Source organism: Dermacentor variabilis, chromosome 3, assembly GCF_050947875.1.
Source record: "Dermacentor variabilis isolate Ectoservices chromosome 3, ASM5094787v1, whole genome shotgun sequence".
Classification (NCBI taxonomy): domain Eukaryota; kingdom Metazoa; phylum Arthropoda; class Arachnida; order Ixodida; family Ixodidae; genus Dermacentor; species Dermacentor variabilis.
In genome coordinates this window covers 206,584,606-206,606,081 of record NC_134570.1, presented here as the reverse complement: position 1 = coordinate 206,606,081, position 21,476 = coordinate 206,584,606, and the positions used below count along the sequence as shown (strand labels likewise).

The following is a 21,476-nucleotide window of genomic DNA, read 5'->3' as shown; positions in this document are numbered from 1 at the left end:
CAGCCACGAATAGGCACTTTGACTGCGACTACCACGCCACATGGCATTGCGACGGTAATAGTGCATACATCTATGGCGGGTGCTCGCGTGCGCTAAACTAGATATTGAGGCTTGAAGAGGCGCCGGGTGGTCGTTTAGCGCGTACGCGCCCATGTCTTACCTCAATTCCTGGCAGCCAGCCCCAGCATTACTTCCTTAGCGTCCTCAGTAATTTGTACTAGGTTAAATGCAGTTCAAACTTTTTTATTTATTTTATTTATTTCATTTTATTTATTCATTTATTTATTTACCCTCAGGGCCTTTCGGCATTAGATGGGGGAGGGGGTTATACAACAAATGAGAAGGAAATAAATTACGAGCTTATACACAATATTTACTAATTATACAATGGTAGCTGAAAGTATGATAAATACAGCAATAGAACATGACATTAAAAGTAACATTAAACAATAAAAAGGAAAACACCAACAGTAGTTCGTATAAATGTTTGCTATTATACAGTGTTAGCTAGGGCTTCTTCAAAATTATTATTGTTATTAATGGATGCAATGTCGGAAGGAAGTTCATTCCAATCTTTTGACGTACGTGGCAAAAGTGAGTGTAAAAAACATGTCGTGTTACGTGCGTCAATTCTAAATTTATGCTGATGATCAGTACGGTGAGATAAGTAATATGGTTCCGACATGAATTGTTGGATGAAGGTTAGGGGGGTGATACAGCGTATAAAAAAATGAAAGGCTGGAAATTCTTCGATGTGTTGCTGGCCGGTTGAAGATCCAGATTCGATTTCATTGAAGACACGCTCACACTATGGTTGTAGTTCCAAAGAATAAAACGAGTGGCGTTGCTTTGGATTAGTTCAAGGGAATGTATTAGGTTTTCATTAAAGGGGTCCCATACAGCTGCAGCGTATTCTAATTTTGGCCGTATCACAGTTTTATAAAGTATTAGCTTTAAAGAACAGGGAGCACGAGAAATGTTTCGGCGAAAGTACCCCAGCAAGCGGTTGGTTTGGTGAATCGTATATCAGACTTGATGATTCCACGTTAATTTAGATGTTATGTGCAGGCTTAACTACTTATATAAACTTGGCGATTCTAAAGCAACGTTATTCAAGTAGTACACAGGCAGGTTATCGTTAGATCGGGATACTCTCAGACATTTGCACTTGGTAATGTTGAGTTCATTTCACCTCAATCTGCACCAATTGCTCACGTTATTAAGATCGGCCTGAAGCAGGGTGATGTCGTGTTCGTTGGTTATTTCTCTGAGGATTACACATTCGGCTGCAAATAAATGTACGTAAAAGTTATTGCTGAAGGTAAGTCATTAATATACATAAGGAAAAATAGAGGCCCCAGGACGGAGCCTTGTGGCACACCCGACTGAATTTCGCTATGAGGTGTGTCATGACCATTAACTGTTAGGAACTGAGAATGGTTAACGAGAAATGACTCAATCGATTTTAGAATGTTATGATCGAAGTTTAATTTGCTTAGTTCATAAAGTAAAAGTTTATGATACTATTTCCCAAAGGCATTAGAAAAATCTAAAAAAATGCAATCAGCAAGGGAAGAACGGTAAAGTATTTGGTGTATTTTGTGTGTAAATGTTAATAATTGCAATTCACATGAGAATAATTTTTGAAAACCATGTTGTGATGGCGAAAAATATGAATTAGACTCAAGAAACTCCGCAAGGTTAGTAAAAATATGCTCTAGCAGTTTGCAGGAGGTACTGGTTAATGATATTGGGCGATAATTTGTAAGTGATGTTTTGCTGCCAGATTTATGAAAAGGACTTATTTTTCCTATTTTCCTTTCTGACGGAACAGTAGATGTGTTGAGTGATTGTTGAAATATTTTTGTTAACATAATGGAACTCTAAAAGCAGATGTTTTTCAGAAATTTAGCACTCATGCTATCAAAGCTGTGTGATTGATGTATCTTCAATTAATCTATTAGTCGAATAACTCAGGCAACTTTAACAGTCAGTGGAGGCATAGTTAAGAAGTTATAGTCTTTCAAGACAGCTAATTTAATTTCAGCTGCGCGCAAGAAATGTTTACCAAAGTTATTATTCAGGAGAGTTGCGCCTAGGTGTTTTCGGAACAGGGTTACCAGAGAAAGTCTAAAAGTGATACAATCATCGGAAGGTGGATGTATGACGCGCCAAAATTTTTGTACGTCAGCATTGATGGTAATGTGGTTGATAAGAATGTTTCCTTAGCGTATTTGAGTGCGGCTACATAGGCGTTAGATGCTAATGTGTAGGCTTTCCAACGTGAGTCAGTGGGTGATTGCTTCGCGGAACGATACAGTCGTCTTTTTTGTTGTTGTCGTTGAATAGTCGCTTTAAATCATTATTGGACCAAGGCCCGTGCGGGTTGCACCTTATAGTACGGTTTGCGATGTGTTTATTGATTAAGTGATTTACCTCTGCTGAAAACATATTCCAGTTTGACTGCACACTACGATTTTTGAAATCACTCAAGAATATGTTAAGGAATAGACTCAGCGCATTACTTATTGGTTCAAAGGTATCTCTCTTATAGTCTCTAATTATTGTTTTATACTTCGGAAGATTCAGAAACGGAGCAATAAAGTGAATATAAACGTTCGAAAATGTCCTACCTTAATTCATGCCAGCAGGTGCAATGTTATTTTCTTAGCAACATCAGTAATGCATTATTACGTTAAATGAAGTTGAAATAAACGTTCCGAAACGTTGTATTTTTCTTTCACTTCGTGGGGAAGGTTACGATGTGATTGAATAACACAAAACTAGCACATGGAAGCACATTTTAGTTAGAAGCTGCATTGTTTGGACACATTTGGCTCCGCTTCGTAAGTGGACATATTGGCTGAAAGCTTTTGTATAGTAACTATAGTTTTTTAACTTGTTTTTTTTTATAGTGGTGGGAAAACAGCAATGAAAGTTGCGTTGGCTGCACTACTGCTTGAAAACTGAGTGCCTTATACAGCAGTTACACAGTACGTTTATGAATATTGACCCGCATACAACGTGACAATATCATAAACTGACCAAAGTGTTGTTTTTTTTCCTAAACCTGCCGTTCTTTTTTCATCAAATAGCCCAGTATGCCAGTTGAAATACACGGATCATGTTCACGTCCTAAACATTCAGAATTTTGTCCTGTTTGGCTTTGTTAAGGCGAAAGCCTTAAATGTATCCTAGCCCCGGTGGCCTTGAAAACGCGGGGTGCGGTACAGGAAGTCGTGCGAGCCCGCCTCGAGCACACACGCGCTCGTGTCACTGCTCGCGCGTTCGTCTTCTTCTTGCACAGCTGGCAAACTTAATAAATATTGGGTTAATTAAGGCACTCGGAGTCATGAGCTTCGGTTGGAGAAAACAAGTAATAACAAGTATCAACACGTTCCACTGAGAATGTCGAATAATTTAACGCATGTATATTAAAAGTAGAGGCTTTCGCCTTCCCCCTCTTTAGTATATGCTAAAACGACTGTCAATGTTTAAACGAGAACTATGCGTCGGAAAATATGGACGCGACCTAATTAGACGCTATTGCATAAAAGCTACAGCGTGCTTACTTCACTGGCTCCTTATTTCTGTTGAGCAGCCAGAAACCTGCGACCTCATATTTCGCATCACGTTCCAGTGCCGGCGGAATACCTTGAAGTGCTTCGGGGCTACACGCTGGAGGGGTTCCGAGTCGTTGCTGTGGCCTACAGGCGCCTGGAGAAGATGACGTGGCACCACGTTCAAAGAGTGGACAGGTAACTTACACATTTTGTTTAAATTCAGATTGTAAGTTATTGCTGACTCACCGCACTACACATGTATTGTGGCAGCTGTACCATTCTGTAACCCTGACAGCCGTCGATAAGGCGTTGTATCGCACGAGCGCCACTTATAAGGGCGAGCGCAATTCGTTTTGACGCCGCCAAAACAGCGCATTAGAGCCATGCCGCAGGCAATTTGAGCCAGCCTAACGAGCATTAAGGAGGCGCACCAGCTACGCTGTCTTAACCTCAGCTACACTAAAGGCTCGATCACCTATATCGTTCTCGGGATGTAACAAATAACATCGTCGTCGTCTTTTACTTATTCCCAAACCTGTTGAAAAATGCTAGTTTTTACAGACATACGAGGCGCAGATATCCAACTGCGTGCTGCCATACAACGCTTATAAGGCTTGAACCTTGTTATTTATTATTGTTATTTGTTATTATTGTTACTTTTATAACTCCTAATACCATTATTATTGTTGCTATTGCGGTTGTTGTGTGCAAAATGTTGAGAAATCTCTCATCATGATGATCATTTACCGGTCTAATGCCGAACATATTACGTATGCTCTGTTGTTTCGGTACCTCAAGATTCTGATTTGAGCACGGGAGACTTGAGGCCTGGCATTAGTAGCGCTTCTGATATGCTATCGTCGTCATTACAAGTAGTTAAAATCCATCGAATCGGACAATCTCCGTGCATTAAACAACGATTTCAGTCGGAAGCCCTGCCTTTACACGTGAAAACTCACTACGGGAGGCATTCAGTACGCCCCCCTCGTGCCAAAGTCGTAGCAGTGCCGTCGGCGCATCAAAGTGGACCATGTCAGCGGAGTCCGCAAAAGTGCTGTAACGTGTGCAAACGATGCCGTGAAGTCCATGAACACGAGAACTGCGAGGCTGCTGAGAAGCGTGTGAACTGCTCCGGCAACTACGAAGCAACATCAGACTATTCCCGATGAATAAGAAATGAACATTCTTCGAAAAACGACTCATAACCATACTACGCGCAGAGAATCCTCAACAGCTGTGCGCCATGATAGGTGCATTTGACTACACACCAAAGGGCTCCTAAAACGTCCCGGCGCGATTACCTGTCCCTTCCAGAACAGCCTTCTTTCCCACCGCGTGTGCCGTCCTCCATCGCGCAAAAACAGAAACCTACTTCAATTGACCCATATACAAGGACACCACGAAGTATTCATTTTTCTCAAGCGGCCACTTCGGGCGTGAAATGGCATTCGCTGCCCTTCAGACACGTGCACACCTCCCCACTTTCCACTCAACCTTTCCGCATGGTTGATAACAAACAAGCTTACGAACGTAGTGGCGCTTTTAGCCAGTAAGAGACAAACTAGCGACAAAGACACGACTCAGAGCACTTTGAAAAGTCAGTCGAAGTCTATACACGTGGTTCTTTCTCAGGTAGAAACGCCGTCTGCTAAGTCCTCTGCACAAGTGCTTACCGTACTGGAAACGCTCTTTGCAGCTCTTCTTTAACAGCTTACGAGGCTCGGATCTTCTGCATGTTAGTGCGCCCGTGAATGAGTGCCAGTCACCAGTTTATCCTTTCGATGCATATTGCCGGCCGGCTGGTCTTTAAAGACCTTCCCTCGAAGCACTGCTCGCTTGACAAGCTCAGCAAAACCTTTATTTAGGGACGTTATGGGACCTTTCCGCCGCGTCGATTTGGGCCCTGCCCAAAAGGAATCCAGCAGGATCGTGCCTATCATCATCATCATCATCATCATCATATATTGTTATGTCCCCTGCACGACGAAGTCCTCTCCCGGCGATCTCCAATTACCCCTGTGTTGCGCTAGCTGATTCCAAATTGCGCCTGCAAATTTCCTAATTTTATCGCCCCATCTAATTCTCAACCGTCCTCGACTGCGCTTCCTTACATTTGGCTCCTATTCTGTAAATCTAATGACCCAACGGTTTTCTATCCTAAGGATTACATAGCCTGCCCATCTCAATTTGTTTCTCTTAATGTCAACCTGAATATCGGCTATTCCCGTTCTCTCTTTGATCCACACAGCTCTCTTTCTGTCTCTTTAAGATACATCAAACATTCTTCATTCCATAGCCTTTGGTGCGGTCTTTAACTCGTCCTCGAGCTTGTTTGTTAACCTCCAAGTTTCTGCACCATATATTAGCACCGGTAGAATGCAATGATTGTGCACTTTTCTTTTCAACGACAGTGGTAAGCTTCCCGTCAGGATTTGGTAATGTCTGCCGTATGCACAACTCTTTTTTATTCTTTTGTGAATTTCTTTCTCCTGATTAGTACATCCTGTGACTAATTGACCTCAATAAACATACTCCTACAAAGACTAGAGGCTGGCTAGTGATCATTTATTATTCTTCCCTTTTCGGGCTATTCAACATTACCTGTCTCTTCTGCACAGTTATTTTCAATGTAATCCTTACGCTTTCTCCGTTAAGGGGCTTGATCGTTTGTTGCAATTGATTCCCAATGTTGCTGATTAACACAATATCATCTTCGAACTGAAGGTTATTTAGATATTAGCCGCTGATTCTCACTCCTAAGCCTTCACACTCTCATAGCTTAAATACATCTAAGCATGAAAGGAATAGCTTCGTAGAAATTGTTTCTTTGCCTGACCCCTTTCATGATGGGTAATTTTCTGCTTTCGTTGTGGAGGACCAAGGTACCCATGGAATTTAGCAGATACTTCCTGAAATATTATTACGGATGCAGAACAGGTGTAGAATAGGACAGAGTTTTATAGCCGAGTTCACTGTATTCAAAGTGAATTCAGCGCCAGAGTTGAATGTGGTTCAGAAGAAATTCCATTATGTACCATGCCGCCGATCGATATTTCTTGCCAATCGCTTTTCTTACGCCTAGCGGTCTCTATGAATTTAAAGGCATGCCATTTAGCTTATGTAATGCCCCATAAATCTTAGAGCGATTTATGGGCTCCACTCTCCGCGGTCTCGAATGGGAGATTTGCATTTAGCATTTAGATGTTGTGATTATTTTCAACTATCTATGAGCACAACCAACGGGTCGGCAATGTTTTACACTGCATACAACAGCCTGACATCAGTTTTAATCCTAAGAAATGCCATTTCGGTGAGCGTCAAATCCTTGTGCTGGAATCTCGTGTCGACAAAGACGGTATGTGGCTAGAGCCCCCAAAGTTTTGTGCTTTTCGCAACCTTAAGCAGCCGAAGACAGTGAAAGAACTCAAGAGTTTCCTTAGCCTGTGTTGTTACTTTCTCAGGTTTATTAAAGACTTTGACCAGCTTGCTTGTCCACTGAGTGACCTGCTTCGCAAGGACACTCCCTGCATATGGTCCGCCCAGTGCGAGACGGCTTTCCAGCAGCTGAAGTTTTACTCATCTGGGGACAACTTCTGTGCCATTTGTATCCGGAGGCGTTCATGCAACTGCATGCTGATGCAAGTCGTGTGGGCGTTGGTGCTCTGCTCGCCCAGTTTCACGACGGGCGCCAACACGTCGTTGCGTACGCAAGTCGTACTCTGACGAAAGCAGAGAGCAAGTATGCGGTCAGGGAACTGGAATGTCTTGTTGTTTTTGCCATGCACATGTTCAGACCACATTTGTACGGTCGCTATTTCAAGACTCTTACTGACGATCATTCTCTCCACGGGCTCGTTAGACTGGGTAACCAACTAGCCGGCTGGCTTGGTGGGCCTTGCAACTTCAAGAATACTTTTCCGTTGTTCACAGAGCGGTCGATGCCAAAGAAACACCGACTGCTTATCTCGTGCTCCCTCTCAGAGCAAGGGCACTGAACACGAAGCTTTCTTCAAGAACAAACAACAGCTAGACCCATCACTCAAGGCGATTGGTGATGCGCTCACAGATCTGAACGGGCTACGTCATTTGTGATTCGTGACGGTGTGCTGTACCACAAGAATTATTTTAACAACGGTGCTCCAGTGCTCCTAGTAGTCGCCGGATACATGCACCTAGCGGTACTTTGGGCCATGTACGACGACCTCACATCCGTGATTTGGTCGAATGCTCGACCACCTCCGACATCGTTTCTGTTGGCCTCCATAGTAGAAGACAGCCAAGCAGTACGTCACCAGCTATGATGTCTGCGAACGCCACTAGCAACTGACTATGGCTCCTGCGGAAACTCTGCAGCCAGTTAGACCGTCGGCATCACCTTTTAGGAAAGTGGGCATAAATTTACTCGGTACCTTCTCCAAGTTTTCCACTAGCTGCCACAAGATAATCATACGCGTGGATTATTTGACAAGTTATACATAAACAATGGTTCTTGTCTCAACTACAGCATCCGATGTTTCATAAATTCTGCTGAATTCGATTACCCTTCGTCACATAGCTCCTCTTGTGGTGATAAGTGATCGTGGCCGGCAGCTCACCGATGACGTTGTGGAAGAGTTGCTAGGCCTTTGTGGAATTCAATAGCAACATTCCACGCCTTACCACCAGTAAACCAATGGGGTATCCGAGCGCACCAATCATACCGTCGTATACAAGCTTTCGATTGATGTCACAGCGGATCGTAATAACTGGGATGCCATGTTACCTTTCTTCACGTATGCCTTCAATCATGACGTCATAAGATACGTGCCTTTCTCTGTCCGCTAGTCTCGTCATCCTTAAACTTTTCTCGACACCATACTCTCTTTTTCGCATAACGAAGATGCTTCTGTCGTGCCGAAGAATCACGCCGATTCGCCTGGCTCAGAACTCTATCGTCGAACGCTCATGTTGAAGCTCATTACGATGCAGATTTGCCTGTCAGATTGGCCACGGCTGACTTTGTGTGGCTGTGGACACCGGTTCGGCAAAGGGCACTTTTCTAAAAGCTTCTTCCCAAGTATTCGGGTCCATTCGTCTTTCTCAAATGGTTGAGTTACGTGACCTACGTCATTGCTAAACTGAGAGCTGATAGCCGCCGTTCACGCAAGGCGCAAGTTGTTCACGTCTCACGACTGAAACAATACCATCAACGTACACCCTGACTTACACGGTGAGCTTTGTCTGTCCCGAAAGAAAATGTAACGCCGCCCCAGAGGAGCGTAGAAGACGAGGAAGAAGCGGCGCGAGGTTTTGGCGATCGGCTGTTTCAGACCGTCCCATGACTGTTCTATGCTTTTCATCATTCGCACTTCAATCTACCTTCGTAACAATATTCGCATATACCTCCTGTGACACACAAACCCTCCGTAACTGCTGGTACTTCTACTAGATCATAATCTATGAAAGCCATATAGAGAGGTTGATTGAACACCACAGATTTCGAAATTACCCGATTGGTAACAAGAAGGTGTTCCACTGAAGAATATACCTTCCTGCAGTTCTCTTGGTTTGAAATCAAGTGTAGCCCTCATTCGACGTCATCATTCGTGCCGACTTTTCTTTCCCTACTTATTTCATCCATGTGTAGAGTCGCAGGCTAGAGCACACTAGCACAGGTCCACCTCTCTTCCTGTCTTTCAGTAAGATCACTCTCGCTCTTGATACACTCTGAAGAGTTCTCAGTTGTCCACAGTTCACCAAACCATTTACTAAATTATAATTTATTGAACTAGTAATAATTTTAACAACAATACCGTTTTGCAATATACTTTTTGTAATATTACCCTTCAAGTTCAGATATAAAGCTACACAAGTTATTCTAATTTTCCTTAATATGGAATTTAGTTTGGGCATTACAGGAGCAAATAATCTAGAAAATAAATTATGCAGTAATCAGCAAGGGGAAGAAACACTCATGAAAGGGAAGACTGACAACCGCCTTAAAAAGTATAGATGAATAGAGAGGAAAGCGAGACAGGTTAACCGGAGAATGGCAGGCTTTTCGACCCGATATGAGAGAAAGATTTGATGAGATTTATGAAAGGAGCAACAATTATTGTGAAACGGTGATCGGCACACAAAACTGTAGTGCAGCACAGGTCAGTATAACCAACTGGAATACGTGCGATCTTTGTCCGTATGAGGTCGTGTTGAAGTGAATGCGAGTTTTGCGCATGTAATTGTTTTGTTTGTTGTCCTGACTAAGTGCCTCGCCAAACGTTTTTCTTTTCTGTATTATCCATGGCTGTTCTGCGTGCATGTGAACGCGTTTCAGGTGCCCTGTTTTATGGTGAAACTAGCCACCAACACGCCAAGATCGGACCACTGGCTGCTATAGTTAACAGTATAATAGCGCGAAGGAAAGTCGAGGACCAAAAATGACCGGATGGCAAGCCCTTTGGTATTTGACTAACCGAGTTATTCTGATTCCATGAGACAACAAATAGCTCGAACCCACACTTTTCCTGCTATGCCTTCCCCTGCTCCTATCACAATCGCAGCGTACGGTTTCTGCCCTAGCCCAACACTGCCAAGCGAGTGAAAGAGAAAAACACTATTTAATGGATGCTCGAGATGTTTACGCGGTCATACTCCTAGCATACTCCTCCAGAGCAAAAGTACAAGATGAGCTTTGCGTGACTACGACAGTTTTTCTTAGCTACAATGCCCTATCCTTCGCTGCACCTTCTGCATATCCTAATGTCATGCCATACACAGAATGCACTATCACCGCACCCAAGTGCACATTTACAAGATGTTTAGCCACGCACTTTGAAAATATTACACGTTGTTGCATCGAATGTTTTGGAGCGGGCAACAGGGACACACTGTCCTGTCTGCTTTCCCACTGAAGCGCTGAAAAGCTAAAAATAGTGTTTTAAACAGAACAGCACGTATTTTGACAGGCACAAGGAGGGAGACAAGACACGGACAAGCGCTTACTTGCAACTGAAGTTTATTGTTTGGAACGAGGAGTATCTAACAGCTCCAAACGATAAGAAAACAAAAAAAACATTCATAGGTTCACAGTCAATTCTACATGCCGCACTGAATAAAGGAGATAACTGTAATCATCATATCCCCCCACCGCTAAAATTTCCAGTTCTTTGGACGAAATAGATGAGGAGGAGCTACTGACGCATGCGTCTTTTGACCAGGCGATGTGCGCTGCTTCGATGATTCCACGCGTTAGTTGGTTACTATGTTTACTTAAATCCTGTGTTCGATCGAGGTCAGGGTGGCAAGCTTTGCTGTCGCACTCTCTACAGTGGATGCCAAGATGCCCTTTTACAGTATTATGCACATTGTTCTGCTCCTTGAGGGCAATCTAGAGTCATGGCAGCTGCGTCAGTGTCTCTTTTTTTTTTTTAGGTTGCAGGTGGAGAATGACTTAACTTTCCTCGGTTTTCTCATCATGCAAAACATGTTGAAGCCGGAAGCAACACCCGTGATCGGCACACTTCACGGTGCTCGGATCAGGTGCCTGATGGTTACAGGTAATAGTCTCTACTCAACCAGAGATCCCCCGCCTTTTATTCTCCTGCTGAGAAATACTGTCTTGACAAAACATTTTCCACTTCACAGATTAAGACATATGAACATAGTAATAATACTCGGCAACTTTACCACCCTATAGTTATCCATAAATATCTCTTTCACTGACCTACAATTTCAGCAACGAGGTGCCTGCACAAATTTCTAAAGAGAATAGTTCAGCTCCTAATATACTATGAAAAGTTTAGATTAGGGCATCTAAGCTGTTTGCCTTTCGTTTGCCCCTAATATACTTGGGTCCAAGCTAAAATAAATTGGGTTTTGCGTGCACTAACAGAAAGCTGTTTTCTGCTAAACAAGGATCTTAAGCATTCTCGTCAGCATGAAGCCGAAAATATTGATTTCACAGCAATGCGTCGGTTGTGAACGCTACGCGCAGTGCACAAATTCGGAGTAAGTATTGCTGAATTGAGTGCTTCCTTCCAACAGCCGATGATGCTTTTCGGTGCATGTGCCGTTTCGAAATTCGTGTATTTCTTTCGCGGGCAGGCGGAAAACTGAAAATGTAAAACGTTTTCTTCCGTGAAACGATGAGTTGTTCACTACTGCAACCACGCGTCCTCACTTGCCTCGCCGATGCTGGACTGCAGCTCAACTTGTTGAAGTGGCGCCTCGCCGCCCGGCAGCTAGTCATCGTTGGACAACTTGTTTCCACAGATTGTGTGCTCCGAGATCCAACCAGACACCAAACCGTCGCCTAATTACCACGAACGAAGACCGCAAAGGAACACCGCAGTTTCATTGGACTGTGTTCCTACTTTCGTCGTTTCATTCGCAAGTTCGCCACCATAATAGTGCCTTTGACGCAGTTTCTCGCGGGTATCCACCACCTCTCACCCTGGCTGCCAGTTTGCGATGCCGCATTCACAACGCTGGGTCGCCTTCTGACGTCACCCCCGATCCTCCGACTTTTGGGCTCAGGCGCTCCGACATAAATGCACACGGATGCCAGCGGCGGCGGCATTGGCGCTGTTCTTGTTTAACGATAAACTGGCTTCGAATAATAAGCCGTTTCATTTGCCAGCCGCGCACTCACGCAATCGGAAACCAACTATGCCGTTACGGAAAAAGAATACTTGGCTATCATTCGGGCCATAACTAAATTCCGTGCTATGGCCACCCATTCTATGTCATAACAGACCAACACGCTCCCTGCTGGCTGTCGTCCCTGAAACATCCTTCAGGTTGCCTTGCTCGATGGCTTTGTTGCTGGATTCACACTTAACAACGGAATGCTGGTAAGCGCAATTCTAAGAAGGGACAGAAGAAAGACCTTCCGTCATTACTTCTACGGCTACCCCATGTGATAACTGTCAACCCTGCTGATCCTTTGTAGCGCTTGTCCCGTGCTTCTGTGTCTATCTATTGTCCCATCTTAGAATTGCGTGTACCAGTATTCCGTTGTTAAGATTGTTTCTATGCTAGCTTTTCTGTCACACCCATCTGCACCTTCTCCTGGCCGTGCATTACGTCGCCAAGCATACCACTCCGCTGTTCATGACGGCCTCTTCTACCGGCGCAACTACTTTTTGGACGGCCACAAATGCTCACCCGTGGTCTCTCGGCATCTACGTTCAGGCATAAGAGCAGCATTACGCGATGCCCCGCAATGTGCGCATGCAGGAGTACTAAAAATATACGCGCAATGCTTTCCCTTGCCCCTCAGCTGCTCCACTGCAAGCATTGCCTTGCCCGGGACGCGCCTTTGAGTGCGTGGGAGTTGATCTCTACGGGCCCTTTCCGAGTACTTCACTCGCTAACCGCTGGGTCATTGTGGCGATAGACCATCTTACACGCTACGCGGAAACTTCGCCTCTGCCCAACGCATCTGCGCGTGGTTTTGTCTGATTCCTTCTGAGTAACATAATACTTCGCCATGGAGCCCCTTTACAATTGCTGAGCAACAGAGGCCGTACTTTTCTCTCTGACGTTATAGGAGCCCTCCCCAAGAAATTCCACGTAATTCACCGTACTACTACTGCATACAACCCGTAAACTAATGAGATGACTGGACGCTTTAACTGCTCTCTTGGCTACATGTTAGCCATCTACGTCGCGTCTGACCAAACGAATTGGGACCGCGTCCCACCCTTCGTGGCGTGTGCTTATGATACCGCCACACACACCAATACGGGATTACTTCCCGTCCTTTGCTCTTTACGGACGCGAGCCTTCCTGAACAGTGGATACCATTGTTCCGTATCGCCCAGGCACAACGGAGGCTACTACTCCGTCCGAAGCTGCTGCACACGCGGAGGAGTGCCGAAAGCTCGCCTGCGCGTTTACTTTGGTAGATCAGCAGCAACAGGAGCATCGTCAGCATGTCCCTGCCTCTCCGGCACCATATATGCCCCTGACGCACTGGTCTGGATTTGCGTTCTTGCTGCCAGCCTCAACTTTCATCCAAACTCGTTTCCAAATAGCAGGTTCCTTACCGTGTGGTCAGCCAAACGCTGTGAACTGTGAGCACGCCTTGAGCCACCTTCGGATAAGTGCCGCCGAGGCCGCGAAATAGAGCACATTCAGCAGCTACAGCCTGACTTCGATCCACCTGTGCTTCCTGCCCATAGGTCGCCAGAACGGCTCCTCCTCTCCGGGAAGATAATTGTGCTCGAGAAGAAAGAGCTGTAGGCACTGCTTCAAGGAAGACGGCGACGACGAGTTTGGTCGAAGCCATGTGCGAGAATTACCTGAGCTCTGTTGCCTCTCGCTGCAAGCTGTGTGACCCACTGAGAGCTTCTTTAACTTTTCCAGAACAACTGTCGACAATAGCCGTTTTTACTACCTCGATTGCAGCTCTATTAAGAGAAGATAACTTGCCGTCACAAACGCAAAAAGCCATGTCTTGCGCTGAAAATTCTTCGATTTAATCGAAAGTCAATACAAGATAAAAGTATCTCAAATACATTTTTTTCTCTGCTTAATATTGTTACGTAGGAAGACGTCGACGAAAAGCGATATACAAGTATATTTACACGGCAATACGCCGCACTTGGCCAAGAGGCAACAACCCGCGCTAGCCTCTAATCTTTGTCGTCGTCGTCTTCACCTTGCTCGCCTCTTTGTCATCGCAAATACTGTTCCGTAGCACTACCCCCGGCGGCAAAAGCGCCGTCACGGAGCGACTAAACGCCGGACTAGGAAGCAGTGTAGTAGCCCTTGAGCCTACTGACGTGCACAACATCACTAGATGCCAGACCAGAAGACGATGCTGAACGCACAGGAGCAATTTCGTACGCCACAGGCGTCACCCGGGGCGGCACGCGGTAGGTCTCTGTGTATCGCGAAAGGAGTTTCTCTGAAAGTCCGACGTGACGAAAGGGCGGCCACAGGAGCACGAGCGCACCAGGCGAAAACTGTACGTCACGGTGGCGGGCGTTCTACTGACGCTGCTTAGTGGTTTGCGAGGCCGTCAGTCGAGTACGGGCAAGCTGGCGTGCATGGTCCGCGAGTGCGATGGCGTCGCGCGCATACTCGCTTGTTGAGATCGCTGCAGGAGGAAGTGCCGTGTCTAGGGGGCAAGGTCGGTTCGCGACCGTACAATAGATAAACTGGAGAAAATCTGGTGGTGTCGTGCCGGGAAGAATTGTACGCAAATGTGACGTAAGGAAGGGTAATATCCCAGTTGTGGTGGTCTATGGAAACGTACTTGCACCGCTCATCGGTAAGAGTACGGTTTAACTGCTCTGTCAAGCCATTGGTTTGAGGATGGTATGAGGTAGTCAGCTTGTGTTGAATGGAGCAGGAACGCACAATGTCGGCGATAACTTTCGAGGGGAAGTTACGACCATGGTCAGTAAGCAGCTGTCGCGAGGCACCATGAAGAGAATGTCACGCAAGCGAAAGTCCGCGACGTCAGTGGCGCAACTGGTAGAAAGAGCCCGCGTGATAGCGTATCGGGTGGCGTAATCAGTTGCGACGGCTACCCATTTGTTCCCAGAGGATGACGTGGGAAAGGGATCGAGGAGGTCTGATTCAACACGAAAGAACGGTTCCACAGGGACGGTGATCTGCTGGAGATGACCGGCAGGTAGCAGCTGAGGTGTTTCCCGACGCTGGCAGGGATCACAGGCAGCAACATAGCATCGGACGGAGCGAGCCAGACCAGGCCAATAGAAGGGGCAGCGGACGCGGTCGTACGTGCGGGTTACCCCAAGATGTCCTGCAGAGGGTGCGTCATGCATCTCAAAGAGTACAGTCTGCACTATGTTTTGGCACGGCAAGAAGAAGATCAATGCCGTCATGGAGGAAGTTCCTTCCGTACAGAATGCCGCCCTAGAGGACATATCGGTGAACGGATGCGTCGGTAGGTGTAGAGCGCAGACGCTCGATGAGTACTCGCGGCGATAGGTCTCGGTACTGCTCGTCGTCGATGTTAGCGAAGGCAGACACAGAGAAGATGCCGTTGGCGGTACTACTGTCGGCGACGTCAGGCTCGTCTACCGGGTAGCGAGACAAGCAGTCAGTATCCATGTGTAGTTCGCGAAATTTGTAGGCGACAGAGTACGAATATTCTTGGAGGCGTAAGGCTCAGCGACCACGTCTTCCTGTAGGATATTTCAGTGAACATAACCAGAGAAGCGCGTGATGGTCTGTGATAACGGAAAAGGGCCGGCCATATAAGTATGGGGGGAACTTCGCAACCGCCCTAACTAGGGCCAGACACTCACGCTCAGTGATGGAATAGGTGCGCTCCGCGGGCGACAGGAGCCTGCTGGCGTAAGCGATAACACGGTCGTAGCCGCACTGGCGTTGTGGCAGTACTGCGCCAATTCCGTGACCGCTGGCATCGGTATGGACTTCGGTAGGCGCAGAAGGAACGAAATGGGCCAGAACGGGAGGCGTTGTGAGAAGTTATCGCCCCACTGCAAAGGGGCGTCTTTCTTCAAAAGCTCGGTTAGTGGTCGTGCTATGGCCGCGAAATTTTTCACGAAACGGCAAAAGTACGAACAAAGGCCGATGAAGCTGCGCACATCCTTGACACACTTCGGAACAGAGAAGTGCGTAACAGCGTGGATCTTGCCTGGGTCCGGTTGCACTCCGTTCGCGTCAACGAGAAGTCCAAGGATGGTAATCTGGCCATGGCCGAATTGGCACTTCGATGCATTGAGTCGCAGACTGGCTCGCCGAAAAACATCAAGGACTGCTGAGAGGCGTTTGAGGTGCGTAGCGAACGTTGGGGAGAATACTATAAGGTCGTCAAAGTAGCACATGCACATGGAGCATTTGAAACTATGGAGAAGCGAGTCCATCATGAGTTCTATAGTATCAGAGTGTTACGTAGACCGAACAGCATCACTTTGAATTGATAAAGACCGTCGTGTGTTACAAAGGCACTCTTCTCGCGGTGGAGATCGTCCACGGCAATCGGTCAGTAGCCGAAGCGAAGGTCAGTAGAGGAGAAATAGCGAGTACCGTGGAGGCAGTCAAGGGTGTCATCAATCTGAAGTAGTGGATACACGTCCTTTTTGGTAACCCTGTTAAAGTGCCGATAATCCACGCAAAAGCGCCATGATCCATCCTTTTTTTTAACAGTACAACAGGTGACGCCTATGGACTACATGACGGTTGAATAAAGTTCTTGGCAAGCATTTTGCGAACTTCGGCGTGAATAACTTGACGCTCAGCCGGTGATACTCGATACGGGCGGCGATGAATAGGAGGGGCATCGACGGTATTAATGCTATGTTTAACAGCTCTAGTTTGGGCCAAAGGACGATCGTTAAACTAAAGATATCGTAGTAGGAAAACAGAACGTGGTAGAGCTCACGAGCGTTCCCGGACGGGATGTGGGGTGCAATCATTTTCGTTAAGTCGGCGATGGTACAAGTTGCCGGCTGCGATGGTAGAGAAGGATCGGCTGAATGGTCGTCTACTGCAATTGATGCTACTGAGTGATCCTCGAATGAGCAAAGCTGGGCCAGAGACATCCCGCATGGCAGCACTTGTGTCATCAAGCCAAAATTGACCACTGGCAGACAGACGAAATTCGCCGTAATAGATGAAACTGTATGAGGTGCTGTGATCCCGTGTGTAAGGAGGACGTCTTGCATAGGAACCGCGATGTAGTGACCGTCGGGAACTGGTGGAGATGACACAAAATCAACGTAAGTCAATGCCGAACGTGGCAAGCGAACGAAGTCGACGGAACTGAGACGACTGGGGTATGGTTCAGCGGGATCCAGAACAGGCAGGTCAAGGCGGAAAGTACTGGCGGAACAATCAATGAGAGCAGAATGCGCGGAGAGGAAGTCTAAGCCGAGGATGATGTCGTGGGGACAGTGGGCGTTGACCGTAAATAGCACGATAGTGGAGCGATCGGCGAAGGAGACGCGGGCGGCACACACACCAATTACAGGGGCTGTTCCGCCATCGGCGACACGAACAACAGCCGTCGCGGCGGGCGTGATTATTTTCCTCTGCCGGTTACGAAGGTAAGCGCTCATTACCGGCAAATGCGCCCCAGTATCTATGACAGCAGATACAGAAACACCGTCGACTTACACGTCAAGAAGGTTCAGATGAGTGGACAACGTCAGTGGAGGATTTGGCGGCGTAGGGGCCAATTCAGCGTCACCTCGAGGCACTGCATTGTCTATTTTTCCGACTGGGAGCGGCGTCCGAATGGAGTCGGTGAATAGGAGCGACGGGGCTGGGGGGAGCGAGATTGTCGTCTTTGGGGCGAAGGCGAACGAGAATAGGGGCGGTTCGGCGCAGGAGAATCTGTTGTGGCATTATCAGAGCGGGTAGCATAGACGAGAAGGGCCACCTGGGGGCGAGAGTAGGCACTATAAGTAGACCGGTTCAGGGAACTCCAGCGACTGTGACAGGGCCGAGAAATGTGCCCGGTTCGATGGCAGTGAAAACAAATAGGCTTCTCGTCTGCAATGTGCCATTCAGATGGGCTGCGGAAACGTGGTGGGTAAGAACATGCGGGATGGGGCGGAATCGAAGAAGCCGGGTGGGTATCAGGGCGATGGGCTTAGCAGATGATGTGAAGACACATGTTTGCGAATTCCTGGCGGACAGCTGCCTAGATCAGGAAAACCGTGACTGCAGGTGCATTGGAGGATCTGGAGTCGAAGGCAGCCGGATACGCGGCCTCGATCTCACGCCGGACGATTCTGGGATCATCGCCAGTGTTGCGGGGAGAAGGGGCGTCGGCAAAGGAAGATGTCGCTGGGGTGTTGGGCAGACGTGCAAATTGCTGGTCGATACGTCGGCTTTTACCGAGCTCCAAGCGGCGGCTTTCTTCTATAACTGCATCTACCATCGCCACGTTGTTACAAACGAGCAAGTTGAAGGCTTCATCGGCAGTGCCCTTGAGGATGTGGGAGACCTTGTCGGACTCAGTCATATGTGCGTAAACTTTGCGGCACAGAGCCAAGACGTCCTGAATGTACGTGACGTAGGGCTCTGTTGACGTCTGCACACGGCCGGAAAGCACCTTCTGCGTGGCAAGTTGGTGACCGTAGGGGTTGGCGAACAAGTTTCGGAGCTTTTGCTTAAGCTAATCCCAACTGGTGAGCTCATCTTCCTGCGAAACCAAACTCGAGGTGTGCCACCGAGGTAAAAGACTACGTTGGCGAGTATGATAGTAGCGTCCCACCGGTTATTGCGGCTGACGTGTTCGTACAGGCTGATCCAGTCCTCGACGTCTTCCCCATCTTTGCCTGAGAATACGCAAGGTTCACGGGAGCGGGGAGAGTGATGTAGGTCGTCGAAGTGGCAGCAGGTGTCGGAGCGGGCGCAGTCGAGTTGTCGTCGCCAAGAGCCATGAAGGAAGGCTCGACGTACCGTCCACTGCAAAGCTTCGTGACGAGGTACAGGGAACGTCCACCTCCGCCAGATATGTTTCATAGGAAGACGCCGACGAAAAGCTATATACAAGTATATTTACAAGGCAATAGGCCGCACTTTGCCAAGAGGCAACAGCCCCCGCTAGCCTCTAATCGTCGTCGTCGTCTTCACCCTGCTCGCCTCTTTGTCATCGCAAATACTGTTCCGTAGCAATATGTCAAAAGGCAACGCTTTGACAATAGCTCCATTTTCGAACCTTAATAACACTTTTAGATGTTATTTTTTCCTAGGTCAATTTAATGGAATAAACCTATTACTAACCCAGCAGTCTCACAATCATTCATAAACATGTTTACCTCACACCTTCACCTGTGACATGTGTCTCATACTGCGGGTTCCATAAGTAATTTATTGCAGCGTTCGGTTTATGTGCTCGTTTCAAGTGAAGTGTCTGATCGTATGCAGCCTTGCAAATGTAAGTCAACCCTGCTAGAATCCTACATGGTGTTGTATTTATAAAGAACTAAGTATTGGGGTATCTGTAAATATTTGACTAAATATATAGATTCCGTAGCTAGCATAGGCAGTGATAATTTCCCTTTTCTCTTGCGACGCAAAAACTGACAAATTGGATGCCAGACTATACAGGGTTCACCAGAAAGCAAGCATTTGTGAAGTGAGAGAACCAAAAGCAGCATTCTTTTTCACGGCATTAATTGTGGAGTGCGCTGCGATGCACGAGTCAATATGCGAGAACGAAGGCAAAAGGTATTAACCAAAGTCAGACTCAAAAATAAAAATCATGTGAAAGACACGAATGCCCCTTTTTGTGCGTCTGTTCACCCGCCACTGCATAATTTGTGCACATGACTCCGTGCGAAACATTGTAAGTGATAAGGCGTGGAATATTCGACACATCACGGCACCTTCGTCTCACCTTCGCTAAAACTGTAATAACTTTCCATGTGAGCCCTTTGCGAAAGGACATAAAAGGAAATGAGAGTGCTGCGTTCAAAATTTGAATCTGCGTCCCAGCTATGCTATTGGCGCTGAGCTATTTCCCAAAAGTTAGCTCACCCCCTGGAAGGAGGATAGTTTTCTGGCATATGCCATCAACGAAAGGAAAGCTCTGCGAGCTACAATAGGAATCGCGCTCTGCGTTATAAATAAGACTTGTGAAATTTCTAGCTTTGTCAAGTGCTTGGCACAATAGTATGCTGGGTTGTGTTGCAGGAGATCACCTGATGACAGCGCTCAGCGTGGCACGCGATTGCGAAATGATTTATGGTTTGGCCCGGGTCACTATCCTCACCGCCAGTGCCGATCGACAATGTTCAACCGCCGCTGTAGACTTCAACGAGCTATTCTCTCACAGCACCAAACATTTCAAGGTGAGGCCCATATTTACCCTGCATATCTAGTTCACTTACATCCCGTTTATAGTAACGCGTTTGCGAAGTGGTGCGCTGCGCCCACAAGAGTGGTATGTCATACTTGATTGTGATAGCATTTAGAGGATCGTTCGATGTACGTATGCGCTGTCGCCGTTGTTGTGCTGTCATGCAATCGACACTAGTGCTCGCGCGGACGGTTAGAAGGTCTCCAGAGGCGCGCACTGCGTTTGGCTCCAGAGCAACGGAGCCAAGTTGACGCGACGTCGCACAGCGCTCAGTCGGCTCTCTCGGAGCCAGAGCAGCGTTCTGGATTCCGCTTTCATGGCTCGAGCTTTGCGCACCGAAAGCACTTTAGCGTTCCTGCGGGGCAGCTGTGTGCCAACAACGGACCTTGGTGCATGGCATTGGTTGGCACGCCGGTCACGTGCCCCCACCCCCACCCCGCCGATATTTCTGCCTTTGCATGCGGCCTTCCCTGCCTCCCGGCCGTCGCTTCCTCCGAACTTCCGTCGCCGGTCAAGTTTCTGCCCCACCCGAAAAAAATTACTCGATACGCCAATGGGCATAACACATAGGCTTACCGGACCGGACAGTAAACGTCAAGGTAAATAAATATACAGAATGATCATTTAAAGTTTTATGGAACTTCTAATTATCTCCTATTGCAGAGGGCATCATTCTAGTTGTTGAGCTTGTTAATTGGAGAGGCATAGATTGCATATATAGACCGAAACACATATTCGAATAATTTTAAAAATCACTAACTATGTTCTTAGTTACCTTACGGCGCATACTGAAATTTACAAATTGTTGCCGGTGAGCTTAAAAGACTTATTCACTTCGAATTAGTTTCCAGATTTACACCAGCTCGGCGATATGCACCATCAAAGTCGGCCTAGAGATGCACTTCTCTTTCACTTATTTCTTAACAGAACGCTTTTTTATGCATTCAAGGTCAAAAGCATCTCGAACACCCGTGTATTTCGTCCCACAAATTGGGAAACAATGTCTTGAAAGTGGAATACGGCACCCGCTATCAACCGCGTATGCTCTTCAATTCTTCAGCTTTTATTCAAAGTTATTACGGCGCGGTTTCTCACAAAAGCATCGCGGCAAAACCATTTTT

General features: G+C 47.0%; 1 protein-coding gene across 1 annotated transcript in view; it reads left to right on the top strand.

Annotated features, from left to right (window-relative positions):
* The window catches only part of LOC142576609 (polyamine-transporting ATPase 13A3-like), a 296,153-nt gene that overhangs the window by 205,502 nt on the left and 69,175 nt on the right, over positions 1-21,476 (top strand). Inside the window, exons 18-20 of the mRNA XM_075686810.1 lie at positions 3,641-3,758; positions 10,974-11,098; positions 20,190-20,347. Of these exons, the coding sequence (XP_075542925.1) occupies positions 3,641-3,758; positions 10,974-11,098; positions 20,190-20,347 (401 nt within the window). The remainder of the gene's footprint in view (positions 1-3,640; positions 3,759-10,973; positions 11,099-20,189; positions 20,348-21,476) is intronic.